This window comes from Argentina silus (genome assembly GCF_951799395.1).
Source record: "Argentina silus genome assembly, chromosome: 9".
In the NCBI taxonomy this organism is placed as follows: Eukaryota; Metazoa; Chordata; class Actinopteri; order Argentiniformes; family Argentinidae; genus Argentina; species Argentina silus.
In genome coordinates this window covers 7291646-7309481 of record NC_139663.1, presented here as the reverse complement: position 1 = coordinate 7309481, position 17836 = coordinate 7291646, and the positions used below count along the sequence as shown (strand labels likewise).

At 40.9% G+C, this 17836-nt stretch overlaps 1 protein-coding gene across 1 annotated transcript in view; it reads right to left on the bottom strand.

Annotated features, from left to right (window-relative positions):
* Positions 1 to 1600: 1600 nt before the first annotated feature.
* The window catches only part of shisa9b (shisa family member 9b), a gene marked incomplete at both ends in the record, with an annotated part of 21323 nt that continues 5087 nt past the window's right edge, over positions 1601 to 17836 (bottom strand). The window contains 2 exons of the mRNA XM_083676572.1: positions 1601 to 1998; positions 6065 to 6211. Of these exons, the coding sequence (XP_083532698.1) occupies positions 1601 to 1998; positions 6065 to 6211 (545 nt within the window). The remainder of the gene's footprint in view (positions 1999 to 6064; positions 6212 to 17836) is intronic.

Genomic DNA, 17836 nt, shown 5'->3' with positions numbered 1-17836 from the left:
TGAAGAGAGGCCAGTACAGGTGTGCTGTGCATGCAATGACTTTGATTCAGATGATTTTAGAGGACCCTTGTGTCTTCTTCCTGGGCTTGACCTCATATGAAATCAAAAATCTCCCACTCTCTGTTTGCCATACTGTACTATAGCTTGGCCTACAGTATTGTTGCTGGATCAAGAACTTCAACTTCAAAACTACACCAACTCTCTGGGTAGCCATACATCAGTAGCTTCCCAATCCCTAAGCACCAAATGCTGGGTCTCTACTTTCAACTCTTGGACACCATCCAAGAAAACCAAACACTTGCTGGTACTGTTGTAGTGATTGTGGATCAGTGTTACCCCTGTATAACTTTAATCCAATGTCTTTGTGCTGCTATTTGCTCATGACCATTAGAAATACAATATATTTGCTAATTTATTGGCAGTGACTTAACATGTATGAAGGATACAATTTATTATTTGTCACCTATACAGTATGTGAGTTCTAAGGTACCAACTGTAGGGAGACTGACACACAATGTATTGTCGAATGCAAATGAAAAAATATGTAAAGATTGCTCAATGATAGTCATGAGTCACTAACCATAGCTGACATTTGTGAATACATTTACAAGAATAAGCATTTGATCAATCTTGAATTTCAATACACACCTTACGCAACGTTTTGTAAGTTGAGTTCTTCAACATGAACAGTGTTGGATATTTTTCAGAGAAAGGCACAGCCCTAACATCATTGGAAGTATGAGTATCAGTATGAGGTTGTGGCTAAAGATCCGGTTTGGCGCAGTCTTTCCATCTCATTCTCTCTGGTCTCTGAATGAGTATACACATGTACAGTCTGTATACAGTTTGTCCAATCTGTAGGTGTGGATTTGCAGTCACTGTCTCAGCTCAGGGTTCTGTAAGAACAACAACAGTGGCAAGAGGTTCCTCTACAGTATACAAAGTATATAAGGAAATGATCCATCAATGTTGAGGATGATGATGATGTTATTGTTTACCTTCTAACCCAAGACTCCACTCTAATCTTACTGAATTGTCAGCTGTGGATTCAACAACATAAGATGAAGGATTTTTTTTCAGGCCCTTTGATCGATATCTCAGTAAATACTGACAATTTTGTTCACTGGTTTAGTTCCAGTCACTGCAGAGCTCCAGTTTCTTGCCTCGTCTGTTGATCAGACGCTCCATCTTTTACATGCTCATGGATGTTTTTATTCTGAGTTATATGTTTATTTTATATTGGTTGCAATATAATCAATGGACCTTGTAGGTGTGATAGTATGTTGTATGTGGTCACTCTCCCCCATTGGCAGGAGCTGCACACATGCCCATCACATGCACCGCAACACACATCAGAAGACACACAGATTCCCTACAGCCAAGGACCGCTGTCCTCCTTCAGCCCGTAGTGTAGGTTCATGACCAACACTTCTGTTCTTCCCTCTCTCTCTCTCTCTCTCTCTCTCTCTCTCTATCTCTCTCTCTCTCTCTCTCTCTCTCTCTCTCTCTCTCTCTCTCTCTCTCTCTCTCTCTCATTATTTCACTCTCACTCTTGCAGCTGGGATTATAGTGGTTATGGTGGTGGGATGGCCATAGGCTCTCACACAGTCACTTCTGTCTTGCTGTTGGTAACAAAGTAGGGCTGCGGGGGCATGTAGTGTTGGCCGCGAGAGGTGTGCGTCTCGTTGACTTGCTCCATGGTGCAGTGTTTCTTAGGGCCGTAGTTCTGCCGGCGGCCCACTGTCTCTGTGCCGTCCCAGCCCTTCAGCATCCCAGGGGTGGCGATGGTGTTGGACCCATAGGCCAGGGTATGAGAACTGTGGCCCTTGGTGCTTTTGGACTTGTGTCCGTTCTGCTTCAGGGATGGCTGTAAAGGAGGACTGTAGGGGTTACTGGGCTCCTGCTCCAGACACACAGGGTGCATGGGGAGGCTGCCCTTGGACGTTAGCTCTACCATGTGTCGCCGGTTGGTGTAGAAGTTCTCATTAGCCTTTTCCGCTGGAAACACACACACACACACACACACACACACACACACACACACACACACACACACACAGATACACAAGAGCAAAAAACAACAACATCATCAACAGAAATATTTGAACGGCAGCCATTTTCATAATGTCATGCACAGGCAGTAACAACTGTGCATTTCTTGGATATGGTGAGATTTATTTCGGTCTGATTGTTGGATGTGTGGATACTCACTGCTGTGAGACCTTCAACTGTTCCTACATAGATTATGTTCTGTTGTAAACAAGGCTGCCATAATATGATTCACTGTCACCCCCACACACACTCTCAATTTGAGTCTTATTCTGAGAGAAGGACTACACATCCAGCCTAAGTCCACTACAGTGCAGTATCTTCTATCTAGCCTTGATGCTGACCGAAGACTGGCAGAGAAAACACACCCAGAAACTCTTGGTTCTATCGGACGCGAAAAGGGTAACCCAAAAGTCCAACTTGTGCAAGGTACTGTATGTAAATAAGTATACAACAGTAACATAGTAGTACTTGTTCAATTATTTACTTTGTCAAATTCAGTTTTTCAAGAAAATACAAAACTGAGAGTGCAAAACTGATAATTACATGTACACAGTATTTACATAGCTATTTAATCTTTAGGGAAATGTAGCCTCTTTGTTACAGGTCCATCAATAATATGCATTCATTCTCAATGGGTTAAACTGGCAAATGGCAAAAGACAGCTTTGAAAATGGCTCTGGGGAATGAATAGTAAGTGAATTAATTCTGTGTGAATTAATTTTGAATGTTTTTAGATGTACAGTCTGTCATATTGCCTTTGGAATTCAAATGTAAATTATTTTCCTACAATTACCATTATCATGTGGAAACATGCAGTCTCTGGCTAATAGTAAATAACCCCCCAGATTGGCTGAGGCGTTTGCTTTCCTTTCCAAGCCATGCATATGCACATATTTTACATATTCATGCAAATGAATATGTCCCTAAGCAATCTGGACTGTGTACATACTGTATGTGATTGCTTGTATCTTGTGCAAGTCTTTGGATATGTGTTTAATAAGCTTTTATCAGCCATACATTTGCCCATAAGAGCCACTAACATTGTTACATGGTGTCATTTCATGTCTCCAATCTGGTGCAGACATTGTCTGAAAACAATATCCAGCACTAATTGGGCTTGAACACACCATGCTCCTGTGTTAGTCCTTATCATTTCCCCGTGACATTTCAGACTTTTTTTTAATTAAATGTCCTCCAGGTGACCTTTAATCTGTTATGCCACCCTGTTGGAGGCTGTCTCTGTGCTCTGGATCATACAGCACATTACAGGGAGACACATCACAAACGGGGGGGGGGGGGGGGGGGGGGGAGCGCTTCCTCAGAACAAGGTGCTTTCATAGAGCACACATCAATGCTCCCAGAGTAAAACACATCAGAGAGGAGAGACCACAGCAGTTGAAACGGCTCATCCCATACAGTTTAGCTTTCCCCTCAGCTCACTGGCGCTCTGATTCCTCCGTTTCCCATCCCCAGCACCCAACGGTCTTGTTAGATAAGATTTCCAGTCTTTATTTTCCCTAATGATCAGTCTGCTTGACGGTACTTCAGTGAATTAGCGGCAGAGAAGTTTCAGCTGCTTGTATATGTCACACAGGGAGTCTGACGTTCCACATGCTGCATCCTCTCTGGTGGTTGGGCCTCGGCACGCTGCAGCTGTCATCCTATCGGAGCCCTTTCATGGGCAGGCCTTTGAATCCCATTTAATTGAATCAGGCAGAATCCATAAAAAAGACCCCCGTTTCATTCTGGGCTAAATGCTATCAAATATGTATCCATCCATGCTTTAATTCCTATCTGAGCCTGAGTTGGTTACTGACGCCTGTCTCTCCGTTTATTAATCACCCCTGTGTGTCAGTTTCACTAACTTGTTTGTTTCTCTCAAACATTGGCGATGATTAAAACTCCAACACCACCGGCTTGGAGATGAAGTTAATATACTAAGACTTTCCTTTCTTGTTTACTTTGTTTCTTGATAGGTCTAATTAGCCATTCCTCACTCTAAAGAGTGTACTTGAGAGTCCTTAGTTCACCACTATGGCAATTACCTTCAATTGAAAGTCAAAGACAGGAAAACTCTTTGACTGAACTATGACTGGGAAACAACAATAGCCCATTTAGCACATGCATAGGCAGCCATGTAGAAATGTAAATTCTAAATCTAATTCAGTCTTCGGCAGACACAATACTCAGACATCTTCATGGGCTGAATGAATGCATCAAAGATGAATGGTTCACAAAATAATGCATCAAAGACAAAGCTCCTCAAAAGTGTAATTTTCATCTCAATTCTAATGACAATGGGAATGGCATTATAGATAATCAACCTATTGTTTACAGTCAGACGAAAAACAGAGACATCCAAATATTCTCAAATTCCCTGGTACTGTCCCTGGTACTGTCCCTGGTACTGGTACTGTCCCTGGTACTGTCCCTGGTACTGTCCCTGGTACTGGTACTGTCCCTGGTACTGTCCCTGGTACTGTCCCTGGTACTGTCCCTGGTACTGGTACTGTCCCTGGTACTGTCCCTGGTACTGTCCCTGGTACTGGTACTGTCCCTGGTACTGGTACTGTCCCTGGTACTGTCCCTGGTACTGTCCCTGGTACTGTCCCTGGTACTGGTACTGTCCCTGGTACTGTCCCTGGTACTGGTACTGTCCCTGGTACTGTCCCTGGTACTGTCCCTGGTACTGGTACTGTCCCTGGTACTGTCCCTGGTACTGTCCCTGGTACTGGTACTGTCCCTGGTACTGTCCCTGGTACTCTTCTTTATTAGTTAGCCATTTCATATTGTCAACATCTGTGAGCAATCCAATACTGTGACCTTAAAAAATCAATGGGGATCATGTACTGTAGGGGAGAATTAAATTGCTAGAATTTTGTTGTATCATTTTCCAGGTCTTGGATTCAGTATTTAGGAAATCTAGAGGTGAGGTGTAACACATTGAAGTAAATGATATGACAGATTGGGTCACATCGAGTTGACCTAATACCGTATTTATCCTCAGTTCGATGGTAAACCAAAAGCTCCTCCATGGTAAACTGTGTAGATTTAGCTCCATTTAGAGCAACCATTCATGCTTTTATACTGTAGTGGATTCAGACATTTCACAAGAAGTTTCATTTTAAGCAAAGTTTAATCAAACTATAGGAAGTGATGACTGTTCTTGTCCCAGATAGTTTGTTTTAAAATAATGTTGTCTCCAACTCTCAGTTAAAATCAGTCACCACTATCTTTGAAGGTTTTCATTGCTGAAGGTCTTTAATACTTAAGGGGTTTCTGAGTGAATCAATAATAGTCATTTTCCTCGCCTTCTGAAGGGGTAATTGTTTACCTCTTATCCCATCTAATTTATAATGTTTATACAGTACACCCAATTTGTTGTGAGGCCGTATCTCTGAGCTCTTTCTTTCAACAGAAAGTGTCACATCAACACTGTCTTTCAGTAAACACACATTTGCTAGAATTGAGAAAGGCTAAATGAGACGAGGCTAAATGATAATTACAGCAGGCAGAATATATCTGCAGTACTTCATGTGTTTTTCCTCAGTTGAAATGGGAGAGATGTGATTCTTGTTAATTAGCCCACATTTAACTATGTAATTTGGTTGTGATTACATAAAACTGCCACACTTCAGAAGCATGGGCTCATCCAAAAATCTTCTCGTCTTATATTTCACCTCTCATGTTCTCTCTTGTTCAAAGAGATGTAGTCAATTTAACCGATATACAGCAGAATTTATTTAAATTCACCTCCACCTCTGTGGAAAGGGTTCTGTTACTCACCTAACAGTGAATGATTACTATTGATACACTATACTAGACTACTGTCTACTGTGTATCAAATGATGTTATATTTTTCCCCTTTGATGAGATGAAGTGATAAGCTGTTTCCATTGATGAGCTGAAGTGATTAGCTGTTTCAATTATGAGGGTAATCCATGCAGAGCAGCACTGTACTCATTCCTTTATCCCTAGATCTTAGAATGAGAAGGAAGTGACAGTCTCTTACCCACAGCCTTGAGAGAGGCGTATTTGTTGAGCTCCTTGCCAGGTTGTTGCTGCTCGTAGGGATGGCTGATCTGTCCAAGGGCAGGGTAAGGGTGGGGCTGGCTCATCAGAGCTGAGCCAGTGCCCACGTTGTTCATCTGGTTGCCCTCTATAGGGAGGAAGAGAGAGGGGGCAGAGAGAGGTGGCAGTGAGGCAAGAAAGCATCATGGCAGAAAAGCAGCAATTTGTTTGAGAGATTCAAATTCAGAGAGGCACATTAGTGCAGGCATGTATTACAAATATATACAGTATGTTACTGTATTGATCTATGGAAAGTCCAAAGAGAGATATGAGGGCTTGAGATATGAGGGCTGATGTCTCCCAGGACGTCTTTGGGAGTCGAGACCCCACAGTGTCAGCTGTCTGCATGGGGTCTGTCTCATTGACCCATCAACCAAACTTCCCTATTCCCTGCTTAGGGCATCTCTTCATGTTAGCCCCAGGATACAAATCATTAACCATGGATGGCTCTGAGCACCAGGCAGGCCCCACTGTGCTAATCCTCTCAAAATTGAATCTCTTTGAACTGGTTTCCTCAAAACAAGTTACAGCCAAAAACAACAGCAGCGTTGCTCGAGCTCCAGCTGATATGATGTCCAATACCCTTGATAGAAATCAACTTGATGGATGAAGAATGGATCAAAATGGACAAAGATCATTGTTTTCAGCTCCTTGGTTACAGTACTGTATGCCACTTTCCAAGTGCTTGGCCATCCCCAGGGACCCAGCTGGAGAAAGTCAGGACTGCTGTTCGTAAGACTGTACTAATCCAACAGCAGACATCTGGTTAATTGAGGGGTGCACACAGCCGCAGCAAATTGGATGGCCCCCTGCCTGCTGGCATGGCAGAGCTACCAGATGTTATGGGCATCATTTTCAACTGCCCTGCTGGATCAGAGAAGGTCAGGAGAGCGCTCCCACACACAGGTGTCACTTTGGGGAATGCTAAATGTACTGCCATGCCACCTTAATAGCTATGAAGCAATACTCATCAGCACAACATGCAAAGTAGATTGATTGATAAATATTTCATGTGTGTGATTTCAGCATGCTAATCCTTCGTTTGCCATTATGGCTGTAGTGGGTAGTAAGAGATGCAGTGCAGTATTACCTGATATGATATTTATTTAAAGTACCTTTTTTCACAACCTTGACATTTTGAATATTCATACTGTGTAGGTTGTAGGTTACCAAATGACAACTATGGCTTCCTGTCTGCCATTTCAAAATAGACCTGTTGTTTTTAATATTTGTTCAATAGACTATAGACCTGGGCATTGGGTTTTCACATACTGTACAATGGTTCCACACCGGTCCTAAAGAAGGTAGGGGATTTGATGATGTTTCCTCTCTTATTCATATGTATAGCAATATATTTTCATAGCAATGAGTTTTGAGGGAGTGATAAGGGTCATTCTACTGAGGATCATTATTCACTGGAAAACAGTATTCATTACTGACATTAATTACTGACTGATTCATTACATTAACATTTTAAAATATAATGTACAATATTACTCAGCTACCTGGGCATTTGTGTAATAATGCAGGTGAGAGTTCCTTTGAGAGCAAGATAAATTAAGACATAGAAAAGGTCTGTTGAATATGGAGATGAGATCCTCCACTGCATTAATCATCTCAGAGATATGAAAGTTCTATTGCACAGTACTGGCAACATTTGTTCTTGTGTAAATGCTATCTAAATAATGTTTATGATTATGCAGTTTATTATCAAAGAGTTCTGTCTGTCTGTATTACATGCCTGAACATCAACATGTACAGTATGTCATGCATAATCACAAGCATTGATTAGGTTCATAATTGCCAACAAGGAGGCTAAATTAACTACTTGATGAGTCATCTTGCCAGTCAGCAAGTCAACATTTTGTGTAGGCATACTTCCCTGACATGTTCACACTTCAGTGGCTTGCCAAAAAAAGGGGTGGGGGATGGGGGGTGGGGGGCTGAAGCTAAAGGTTCAAATGACACAATCCCCATGACTTATTTCTTATGCTCCAAATGTTACTGGGCGGTTCACCCAATTGGATTGACTCACTTTTTTAACACACACATACTGTACTGTCCCGCTGTCTCCAAAAAGCATGGGAGAACAATTCCGATATAGAGTAGGAAGTTCTGAGCATATTAGTCTTTAGAAGATGCCTTATCTGTAAGATCTGCTGCATTTCAAATCAAATTTTGTCTCTGAGTTATAATATCCCATTTTATGGTTGCTATGCAACATCTAATCAGGGATACTGCAGTGTGAACAATGGCAAAGTGCTTCATCCCTCATTTTCAAATTAGTTTAGTTCAGCCACTTCATTAGCTACACAGCATTGCATGTAAACATTCTATAAGGAACCCAACAGTATTTGCTTTGGATGGTGCAAAATGAGCTGGGGAAAGAAAGTGTATGACAACATTACCGTACACTACAGCATAGCGAACAAAAATATTCTGTCTGTGAAAAATATTCACGCCCAGTTGACTGAAATAGATTTTTAGAACAGGTCTGGGTAGCAAAGACCATTTGTCAGGGAAGAGATGTCAGCTGTCACTGAAATGTCACCCAAGCTTTTGTTCTCATCGTCTTCCCCTGGCAGGGTATTTGATTGGATTTCGGTCCATTTTTCCAGACAGCTACTTAATGAATATGCCAGCTTTAGTTACACTTGCTTCCTGGCTGAGGACTCAGCAGCCCCCTGGATGGTGTCTCTATACCAGCTGATCATCATCATTGGCTGCACCACTAAGGAAAGATGTCTAGTCTGACAGACGGGCCAGACATGACCCATACGTTTGTGTGGGGCAGGTGCATCCACAGATATAGAACTGTTCTATACTCTATTCGATTGTGGATAGAAAAAACTAAGGCCTTATACAAATCCAGGTTTATGAAAGAAACAGCAAGGAAAAACACAGAAAAAAAGACCACAGCATTGAGAGCCATTTGATCTGAGATTCAATTGCTAACAAATTAAATTTTTAATCAGTCAACTCTTATCTTTTGCAAATATGAAATATCATGGTCTTTTAATGTTTGTTTATTGGACCCCAATGAAGTTCCTAGAGATCCACTCAGCAGAAAACCCTGCTTGGAAATTCTTGTGAAATATAGCATCCAAGAGACATATTTCCCTCTGCAACACACTGGTCCCCAAAGATGCTCTGCTGTGGGAAACAACTGAAAGAGGAACAACAGGGGAACAAACCCAAGCTTTCAAAAGAGGTCCGGAGAGAGCCAGGCATGAATTAATGATGATTGTTGAAAAGCTTTAGAGTGTTTTCTGTGGGAAAGTATAGAGGAAAAATACCATTGCATTGCAACTACAATGCAGTAGATTTGGCTTTAAAGGAGAAAACGAGTTTGAAAGGATAATATAGGGTGTTTATTTTCTTTAGCGAGTCTAATTAATGAAAAAGGAAAAGGTACCAGGAGTTAGAAAGTGGGAGGAGGGCAGTCAGAAATCAAGGTCAGGGTCGGGAGGCGTGAAACAAACATGAAACAACTATCAGAACTACTTCAAAAGAACTCTGCCACAGAAACATTTTATAAGTTTTTCGTTCAAACTGTTTGAAAGTATCAACTTTTAGTTGTTGAGAGTCCACTATTCCTTGGTGCAGTATCTCCGTAATAAAAAACAGATAATTAATACAAGAATTAGGCTAATTAGGACTTCATTTCCCACCGGTCAAAGAGAAATTTCAGTGCTGTGCTAATTACTTAGGAAAGAACCATGAAATGATCTGTGTTGTCTTGTGAAAATACTTGCAGGCCAGCTTTAACAACCCTTTCACTACATCTTCAAGTCTAGCTGAATAGTCTGGTCAAGTATGTTCTGTGACAGGTGAAAACACTGAGTGTCTTTTCAGCAATGATTATTCTGTTTCTATAAAATAAACATACTGTTCTAGATAAGCCTATAGTGTACTTATTTGCACAGTAGGAAAAGTGTACTGTAGATTGCACGATCTGTGTGGCTCTAAATATGGTAACAAAATTGTTATTTTGCTAACTATGCGCTGTATTACATTTGAAATAAAAAGGTTTATTTAAAGGTAAATAATCAGTCATGAAAGTTGAGATGATATTCTTCTACATCAGAGGTGGCCAACTGTCCTCCTATAGGAAACAAGATGTGCAGTAATTTGTTCCAGACCTCTTTAACACACCTGATACTACCACAATTTGCTGAATTAGCTATGGCTAGGGCTGAAACAAAAGCCTGCACACCCATGCTCAATATTGAGGTATTTCAGTACTGTACATAGAGACTCTCTCTAAAAATACTAAATTGCTGCAGTCCCTTGTCAAATTCACTACAGAGCTTTCCATCTGTCTGCCACTGGAAAAAGTAGGCCATTTGTGGAAACTTATTGTAAGGTTAAAGACTCAAAGGTTGTTGTGGAGTAAGTGAGTCAACACTACAGACAGATACCTTCCAAAACTCATAAAAAATGCAGGAGAGTATTTTGGGAGCTGGATGCCCCAAAGGGATCGTACAATGAGAAGGGCACTCTTATTCACAGGTTATTTCCAAATTGGGATTGAAGATGGTTACTTCACTTCTTCTTTTGCAAAGCCTGAACAAGGCTTAGTAAAAAGGCCTCTATGCCCAACAAATGTACAGTAGTAATCAGCAATACTTCAGAATTGCTTCCATCTTAGGATGGTGTACAAGACATACTGTAAAAAAGTATTTCTCTTAAAGCCCCCCACTTCAAGCTTAACCTCTTCACTATAATTTACATGTAGGTATAAGTTACTTACTGTAGAAAGTATGGGTGAGTTTCAAGTTTCAGGCATGTTTTTTATGTTGATGTCTTATGTACAATAATATAGGTTGATTTGTGCTTTTTGACTGTACTATATTCACTGTACTATTGATTCCATATGGTAGAGTGGTTCCATATGCCATCATTTCGCAGGTGAGGAGTGTGCATTACATTTTCTATATATTTGTATAAAATCCCCGCCTCCTCTCTATTCGTCGGTAGAATCTGTCACTGGTGACTTTTTGATGGGTGTGCTGTCAGACTCGGCAGATTCCATTTAAATGAAGAGTCTGACCTAGTGAGACTAATGCAGGATCCTACAGTATGGCTGTCCTGTCAAAAACACTCTCCTTCAAAGATGAGACCTGGGTTTGTTGACAGGGCAATACTGCCTTTGTCATTGTGAAAAAAGTTAAATCCCAAAGAACATATGTATATAATGTTGTTAATACAGTAGAATATAATTAGCATAATAAATAATTTAACACACCTGTACTGAAAATAAGATAATATATGCAGTACATACTCCCAATATACCTACTGTTGCTGTGAGCAGTTTTATTTTCATACTGTACCTTTTCAGTATTACTGTAGATGTTGATTTTCACAAATTAATTTGTCTCAGGTTTCAGAATAGTCAGTGTGACATTTCGCTTGGAGTCTCTTGCAACATCAGAGGCCTAGATCCATTTGACCTCACAAGGGATTTAGAGGGTAATAGAGAGGGTGCAAGAACAAAGTTAGTCATTGCCTCTTATGTCTAGCCTCTTGCCTATACATAGAAAGTTTAGAAGTCTTTACAGAACATCTGGCCTCTGGATTGAAAGGTGAAAGAGCACTGTGGTCCTACACAAACTTGAAACCATGACTCACCAGTACATTGCATTGAGGTGAATCAGTCAAAACTGAAACCACTGAATGTGTCTGAATGTCTACAGAATGTGGACATTGTTTGTGATTTAATCAGAGAGGGAGCTCACAATGCGACAAAACTGCAGTGAAACCTGGCGATATGTTTAAAGCTGTGATTATGCCGTAGTGCTACACCTGTGCCCTTCACGTTATTCGTGGACACTCATGAGTTTACCTCTGAGATATAACACCAGGCGCTAAGTGTTATTGGGCCGGGCATTTCATTTTGTAAATGTTCACATGTATAGCTTGATTAGCAAAACTGGTTAAGAGGGTTCTCAAGAGACAAGTTTGACTACTCCAACTGATAGAATCTCAAACTCACAATGGCCCACCTCTTGTGTTCATACATTAACCATGAGGTACCACCCACATGAACAACAATTTATACTCCTATCATACAGCTGGTTAGGGAGACCAGCTGTGTGATAGGAGTATAAATTGTTGTGCTCACGAAATTAACATAATTTACATGACAGCACTCCATACTCTCTGTAAATAAAATGAATAAACCTTGACATTGTCCTTTTGAGTTACTGAATTAAATTGATATTACCCTATGCTAAGTGTACAATAAATTGACAAAACAGTGTTTTTATTACTTATTCATTGTGTGACTCCATTGTATGCGCTTTGGGAATTGATAATGCCCTAATTGAGTGCAACAGACTTAAATGTAAAAATGTAACGTAAATGATAATGTAACAGATACTGTAGGTGAGAATGAAAAGCACTGAATAACAATTAGCAAAAGGTACATCAAATATACATAAAACATATTTACAATTTAAGGCATTAAGATCTGTGTGCTGTGCGTTGGTGTGAACTACTTAATGCCCTACCTGATGGTGGGATTATGTGCAGAATTTATGAGAGTGGTACTCTCAATGCGACCAGCTGTGTCAGAGGTGTCAATGTGTGGAAGTGTGTATTTCATGCATTTGCCAACACAACCCTGGCTGCACTGCAACAAAAAGTGCCTAGCAACATAAAAGCCAATCACTATCTTTTCATCTAAGCACTTGCATATTGTCATCTGCTTGAGCTACTTAAGATACATGAACTAAATTAGTTCAGAGAGAGAGAACTTAATTTGTATGCCAGCTATGGGAGTAAACATCCATCACACGTTTTAAACCATACAGAATCTACTGTACCTACTGTACTCTTCTCAGCCTTAAGGTTAACAAGATCTTATCATTAATAATACTGTAGCTATCCGCAGTACGAGACATTAGTATGCACAGCACCTGCATTTTTAAATACATTTTGCCCCTGAGGGGAAGGTAAAACTAAAATGTGTCGATACAAAATAGTGTGGCCTCTGAAAAACAGCTTTAAAACATGTGTACACAAAGCTAATGTAATTGGGCTATTATGATTCTTTCGTTCAGTCAATAATAAGTGCTTACTGTGCTCCACATTGTACCTTTTGTGTTGAGGAAAATAGAAATGCATGAAAAAAAATAATAGGAGGAACACCCTGTACAGACACAAAAACCTGTACAGACCTACTATAGCATGAATATAATATAATAATATAATATATGCCATTTAGCTGACGTTTGTATCCAAAGCGACTTACATTGTGGCATTGTGGCAAATGGAAAAATTGATTTTGAAACCGTTTTTCATTCACAGCTGTAGGTGACCCATTTAAATACATTTCACTGTGCCACTCATCTGGGAGGAAATGGACTGCCAGCCCTAGCCTGTTGGCAGCCAGAGGAGACTTTGTTCTCTTCGGCAGACTGCCTAGAGAGAAAAGAGGCCAAGCTGCTACAGGTGCCCCTTTGCTCACACAGGGAGGCCTGGAGGAGCAGGACATGACAATGCAGGGGGTCAAGATAGCCCAGCACACAGGGGCCTAGCTGCCACCCTGAGGAGAGTGTGAAGGGGATTGTGTCGTCTGTGACGGGCGACATGTCAGAGCCAGAGCTCCCTCTGGACCATTTCACCCAGTGCCAGCCAGGCACAGCCACCACTGGCATACATCATCCAGTACAGTCTTGGCATGGTTACACCTGATGGTGCCAGTCATGGCTGGAGAAGAGGAACAGGCGCAAAGCAGTGCCCTGTAGCCGTGGCTGCACCATCCCACCACGGCCCAGGAGTGAGTCATACAGACAAGGAGGCAAACTGCCAAGGAGAGAATAACTGTTCTAATGGAGCAGTTGAAGAGTCAAAAGAATTGCATAGTATTCCTCAGATACACGACTGTAAGATGTAAATAAAGGAAACACCAAGGCTGTCATCTCTAGTACATGTATACGCTATGTACATACTGAATACTGTACATTGTGTTTGTACAGTATGAAGAAGGTACACATGTACAGTATGTTTGTATGTATACAGTATACTGTACACAGTATACTGTATATGACAAGCCTTTTACTATGCCTCTGAAGATACTGTAGTGTATGCTTTGTATAGCAGCAACCTTCATGCTCTGTAGTGATGTCAGTCCATTGTGGCTAATTTGGCTGGTAAAAATCCATCCATCTCTAGAGCAGATTTTTCTTTAGCGGTTTCACAAAAGACTGTTTTTGAACCTCACAGAAAAAACAGCTGCTGAACATGTAATTCCCTAACAGCTCAGCAAAGAGGAGTCTTTCACATACGTTACTGCATCCATTCTTGCAATGTACAATAGATACAATACTCCACTATATGTCCAATCAATACTACGAGCTCCTCTCATGCCTGCGTCTCCCTTCTCACAGTATGTAGTTTGTGTACTGTAGAAAATTCACACCTTGATGATTCAAACACATCAAAACAACAGTGTCATAGATATGGTGTGTGGGCAAAAACCTACTGGAGCAAAACCCATTCTGTCGCAACCAAATGCAACCCTGGCATGGAATTTGTAACAGCATTGGAAATATGCCATTTTATATTATAGTAGTATCCCTAAAAAAACTGTGAAAAAATAATATGTTACCACTACAGTGTGTAGTGTGTACAGTATGTATGCATTGACTGGTTACTTCACTACACCTTACAGTGCTAGGGACAACATGAGTTATATACTTTCTGCGAATGATTGTTCTGTACCATGCAATTGTGAGAAATGACAGAGAGAGGGTGTGGGGGTTGTTACACTGGAGGAGCTGAACATCGTTCCCTGGGAGTTTTATGAGACACTGGGCAGACTCTGTGCAGCTATAGTGCTGTCAGAGGATGGGATAGGATGTCCCAGCATTTGAAAACGATTGACATCCCCCCAGATTTCCTCCCACCCAAGCCTGCAGACCTCGAGGCAGAGAGAGGAGAAAAAGCCACTCCAGGCATACATAGACACAATGTGCTGTACCAACAACACAAAGAAATATACATTGATGGGGCATATAAAGATTGTGATTATGATACCAATGAATACAATGTGATTAATACTGTATATGGATACACTGTATGGAACACCAATGGATTATATTCCACCTTAATTATGTATCATGTCTATGACACCCAGAATGCACCAATATTGCTCATGATCTACATGGACTATTGGACTATTGGTCTAAAGGACCACATCTACATGGACTATTGGTCTAAAGGACCACATCTACATGGACTATTGGTCTAAAGGACCACATCTACATGGACTATTGGTCTAAAGGACCACATCTACATGGACTATTGGTCTAAAGTACCACATCTACATGGAATCTTTCTGAACTCGGCAGAGAATGGCAGAGTGGTCACTTAAATTTGACACTCAACTTTGATATGTGTCAAGCTGAGAGAAATGTCAATGCTTAGTTAAGAGGATCCTGCCAACTAGAGAAACAGTCAATGGCCAAAGAACCCTCTTTCAAGCATAAGCGAAGAAAGCCCCCTTTGAAGCTGTGACTTGTCCCAGCGGGTATTAATATTACATTGGATGTGTGAGTACCCCCATCAGGCTCTCCATGTAAGAGAGCTTTAATAGCTCCCTGATTATGGAAGACCAAAGAATTCCATCAAGGAGCTTTAAGATCATGTTTAATATGAGAGCATTGGACTTTGAGGTGTGACATACACAGCAGGGTTACCCCCTTTTTAACTTTGTTGAGACCAGGCTTTCCTAGTTTGGGAAGCCTGGGGAAATCCTTTGCAGAAAGTATCTACAAAGGGGTGAACTACCCCCGTGAGACTACGCCCTTTTAAACTTCAGAATTGCATTGTTGAATATTATACTGTATTTTGTTTGGCATTCACGTTCATACTTTTTCCTGATTTAATTTTGCTTTAAATGTGAACCACTAATAACCAGGCTACGTGGCATGAAGGAGGCTTGGCCATAGTGCTGAAGCTCCCATCGGCTGCTTCTGAGCCTCTGAATTACACAACCACCTACCTGTCAACATGTCGGCTGACTGGTAATGAACTGATAATTATTCCAGGAGGGGGCATGGCAGAAAAGAGAGGTCGCTGTTTAAAGAATGATTAATTATTTGCCTGTCATGGCAGTGCCTAGGCATCGCCTAAAATCATTAAAGTGAATGATAATAATTTCAGCTGAAGGAGAAAAAACTCTAATTCCGTTGGCACCTTGAAGTGCGTTGGCAGGGTACTGTACGCATGTGAAAAGCAGGCGGCTTTCCTTTTCAGAGAGATGCAGTACAGCCTTATACACAACTTTCCAGACATACTCAGCCTAAAATGTGTTCACAGTAGCTGTGCTAGTGGAAGCCTGAAGCACAAACTAAATTAAATCATATACTTCTTCCTAAAGTTCAAAACAAAAAGCATCGTCTTTATACAGTACTTTAAGGCTGAGGCTGTCCTTAAATTCCAGAGCAAGCTAAGACATCATAAACCGTCATTCCTCAAAGTGCTGTGCAAAAATATACTATGTTAAAGTAAAATAATGTATCCTATGATGCTGCCTCCCCATATCCTCAAAAGCATTGCGTGTTTGTTGTATACTTTTCATGGCAAAATCCCTTCAGTACTTTTCCTGGTATATTTTTCAATTTGTCAGTTCAATCTTAAATTGAAATAGTAGGGAGAAGAAAAACAGTTGTCAGCACAATTGTGTGAGATCTCCATGGAAACACAAATCCTACAATGGCTGACAGTGTAAGTAAACAGCAAGTATATTCAGGCCTTTTGCAACTGTGTGGAAATGAATTCATAGTTTGATGCAATGCATTCTTCCTTTTATAGGATTGTGCTATACTGTAACAACACTTTTAATCTCTGAGCTATTTCATCAACAGCAATGCACGGTATCTTGACAGGCAGCTGGCTGTGCTGTGTTGTGCAAATTGGTACTTCACCTGTTATTTCTGTCACATGAAGGGATTAGAATGGATACCATTGCTTGATGTCTTCTTGATGCAGACATTTGGCTGCACTGCACATTTAATCCATATACTGTTTGCTGAGGGTTCTACTCAATGTTCTTCTCCATTTTCTACTTATTGGTCCTTGAAACAAATACTCCATTACTTGAATCCCTACTTCAGTCCATGACCGACCACAAAATAGAAGTAGAGGTAGAATATTGTTTCAAGCCAAATTAGACAATTCGAACCCATTTTCATACAAAAAACAAAAAGTGCAACTACGCACACACACTGGGGAAATCTAATTTTCAATCACTGGATACATCTCCCCATGTAGACCCAGGTAATCCTGATTATGCTATCACCATGCTAATGATTCAGTGGCCAGTGAAACCTCCTTTGTGTATTCAGGGTAATACCAACCCCAGCAGATTGGAAACAGAGAGGGAGTTGATGATACACAAACACAGCTTCACCTCACATTAACTATTTACCTCAGAGAGAGCTGTCACCCCCTCCAAGTGCTAGTCTCTCATAAGATACACTACAGTCTTTTGGCTATAAATGTATACCATGACAAGACATATGTGAACACATAGACTAGATAAGACCTACATTGGAATGGTTGGTCTGCGCTACTGGCACCATGTCCTTGTTTTACAAGTGTGATGATGATGAGATTCATCCACAGGGATAACACAATTCATATCACAGTGGATAACACAGTAGGGTTGCACCCCAAGGGGTTTCACTCAATTGAATCTCGTTTG